Source organism: Vigna unguiculata, chromosome 8 (genome assembly GCF_004118075.2).
Source record: "Vigna unguiculata cultivar IT97K-499-35 chromosome 8, ASM411807v1, whole genome shotgun sequence".
In the NCBI taxonomy this organism is placed as follows: domain Eukaryota; kingdom Viridiplantae; phylum Streptophyta; class Magnoliopsida; order Fabales; family Fabaceae; genus Vigna; species Vigna unguiculata.
The window spans coordinates 37,122,869-37,125,602 of record NC_040286.1 but is presented as its reverse complement, the minus strand read 5'-3'; the positions used below and the strand labels follow the sequence as shown (position 1 = coordinate 37,125,602).

General features: G+C 33.5%; 1 protein-coding gene across 1 annotated transcript; it reads right to left on the bottom strand.

The window, feature by feature from the left end:
* Positions 1-974: 974 nt before the first annotated feature.
* Positions 975-2,143, bottom strand: LOC114195184. Its single transcript, XM_028085574.1, has 2 exons — positions 2,041-2,143; positions 975-1,971 (listed from the first exon to the last, which is right to left on the bottom strand). Exon 2 carries the CDS (start codon positions 1,854-1,856, stop codon positions 975-977), a length of 882 nt encoding a protein of 293 aa, XP_027941375.1. The 5' UTR covers positions 1,857-1,971; positions 2,041-2,143.
* Between the last annotated feature and the right edge of the window lie 591 nt (positions 2,144-2,734).

The window sequence follows — 2,734 nt, the reverse complement described above, 5'->3', positions numbered from 1 at the left end:
TTTCTCACATATACCCTTCCCCATCTTGAACCTTGTTTCACTTCATGAATTAGAGGCTCACTGGACCCATTTACGCTTTGGGTCCTATCAGCCTGATTTCCTGTTTTTATCTTTTTTGCAGGACTTTGAAGACATGTGTCCATGACACCTGTGCCAAGAAAAAACAAGAGGTCAATATAACTAAAAAGAAGCAATAAAAATAATATACAACAACAGGTATCGTAATTGTGTTTTAAATTGATTGTTCTAGACTGGTGAGTTGAAATGATTAGTGCCAAATGCCACTTTAAACAGACTAATGTTTTTCTATGCAAGAGAATAAGATATGTTGTTCTTGCTTTTTATTTTCTTTTTTAAAATTCATTTTTGGGTACCACACCATAGAGAAAAGGGTGATGACACTGTTGAGGAACACCATAGAGAAGGAGGTTAAAGCGAGTGAAGATTGTGAATTGATCATTCCAAATACTCCTCCTACGTGTGTTGAAAGCTGATCATGACCTTGTTGAGGAACATGAGGGAGGTATACTTACTGCTGTTATATATTAACTTTAACATTCATGTATCAGAATGCCTAAGAAAAAAGGATTACCCTGATATGGTGACAGCAGCTGACAAAACTAATGCATGAGTACTAGAAGAGAAAACTCTACTAAATATAAGTCAAATTTTCCAACAAATAATAGTCCTCGAGCAAAGTAGTTTTTTGCGCCAATGTTATAATCATTCAGAAAGATATGAAGTGTGACTACCATAGCTAGATATACAATTCCAACACGCTTATTATTTTAAACTAAGAACAACTCAAAATTTTCACATATAATATTAATTAGAGAACTTACTTCTCTTTACAGGGAAATTTTCTTTTTCAAATAAATCAGCAGAGGATGTAAATGTGGAAGTAGAAGCCTCGATATCAGAAGCTCGTTTTCTTTTGATCCTTCCAACCCTTTGTAAATGTTCATTTTCTGCAATTATTTGAAGGAAAAAGTTATCAGTAGAAAGGAAGAAAACACAAAAAGAGATGACTTGCAGTTTTCTAAGGAAACAAAATATAATAGAACATAAAGCGCAAGAATTTTAATTTCCATACCTAATGCACCTACAGCATCTTCCTTGTTCCCTTTTTTGGGAGACTGAACATCCTTTTCGTCTTTGACAGCGAAAGAAACTGCAGGATTAAGCTCCACTTCAGTGTGATTTTCACACATCAAAAGCATGATATTCTCTTCCAACTTCATAACTCTGGCACGGAGTTTACGATATCTCTTCTCCAACTTCAAATTCTTCTCAACTGCTTCCTCCAATTCAATGTTCTTCATGTTAAGGGCATCAAGAGCATTCTTGTCCCCAACCTTCTCCTCCTTCAACACACGGATCGTGTCCCTTAGTTCAGCCACAGATTTCATCTCATCTAGCATTATTTTCCTGAACTCCTTCAGCTCACACACTTCACGTTCTAAAGCAACGTTCTTTTTCCTTAACTCCTCAGTAGCATGTTTTTCAACCAAGCCACCTGTTTTCACTTTCTCCAACAACTGCTCATAATTCTCCTGGGCTCTCTTCCCCTCTTCACATTGCTCCTCTCTGATTTTCAGTCTCTCTTCGACTTCAATTCTGTTGAGCCTCTCCAGCTCAATCTTCTCCCGGAGTGGCCCAATTTCCGCCCTATGTTTTGCTTCCCTCTTTACCAACTCTTGCTCAATTTTATCAATTTTATCAAAATCCACAATTTTATACGCAATACGCAGCACAGAAACTAGCTCGGATATGCTCATTTCACCGTATTCTTTTTTATTGGAGGTAGAAACGGACCAAGGCAAGGACCCAGGTTCGGTTTTGGGTTGAAATGCCATAAGAGGTTCAAAAGACGCAAACTTTTTTTGTGGGGGAAACTAGCAAAGGAAGAAGGTGCTACTACGTTACTTCCTCTGGTGCAAGTAAACTTGCTAAGAAGAAATGAAATTTGATCTGCAGAATGAGAGTTTATATTAAGTAGAAGAGAATGAAAGAACAAAAGAGATGTCATTTGAAACGTACCTGACTGTGTTTTGTGTTTTGTTGATGCTGATTTTGATTTAGAAGCAGAAAATCTGTGTTAGGAGTATGCAAGAAGATGAAGTGAGAAAGGGCGGGAACAACGTAATGAATGAAAGACTAGATAGCAAAAGAAAGATTTCAATAAGTAACTTTGTAGTAGTTGAGAAAGTACAGGATATATTTCACAAAAATTAAATATTAATTAAATACATTTTATTTTTGTGACGGGCTTCTTCAATAGTTATAATTTAAAAAGAAATGTTGGCATTCTTATTTCTTATTATGTGACATGCTTCTTCTATTATAATTAAAAAAAATTATTGACATACTCCTTTTTTAATACAACATTATTTCTTTTTCTTTTTAAGTTATTCTCAAATTAATTACTCTATGTGAAAATAATACACATGTGGAAAGAATAGTAAATTATCATCACATTGTATTGTAGGACGGGAGAAGTAATTTTTTTAAGCTATTTTTATTCAACAATATTTTTACATATGATTAAAAATATTTGTTATAAAAGAGACTTTGAAAGTTAAACATAGTTTTGACTATATTAATTAAATATTTGATATAAATGAGATAAAATAGAATAATTTCTTAATTATACTTTTTAGTTATTTGATACTCTCACATTATTTAATAATTTAAATAAGATTTATATTTTTTTAACTAATATAAAATCATAACG

Coding starts and splice junctions, on each gene's coding strand:
- LOC114195184 (XM_028085574.1), bottom strand. CDS start 1,856: ATGGCATTTCAACCCAAAACCGAACCTGGGTCCTTGCCTTGGTCCGTT.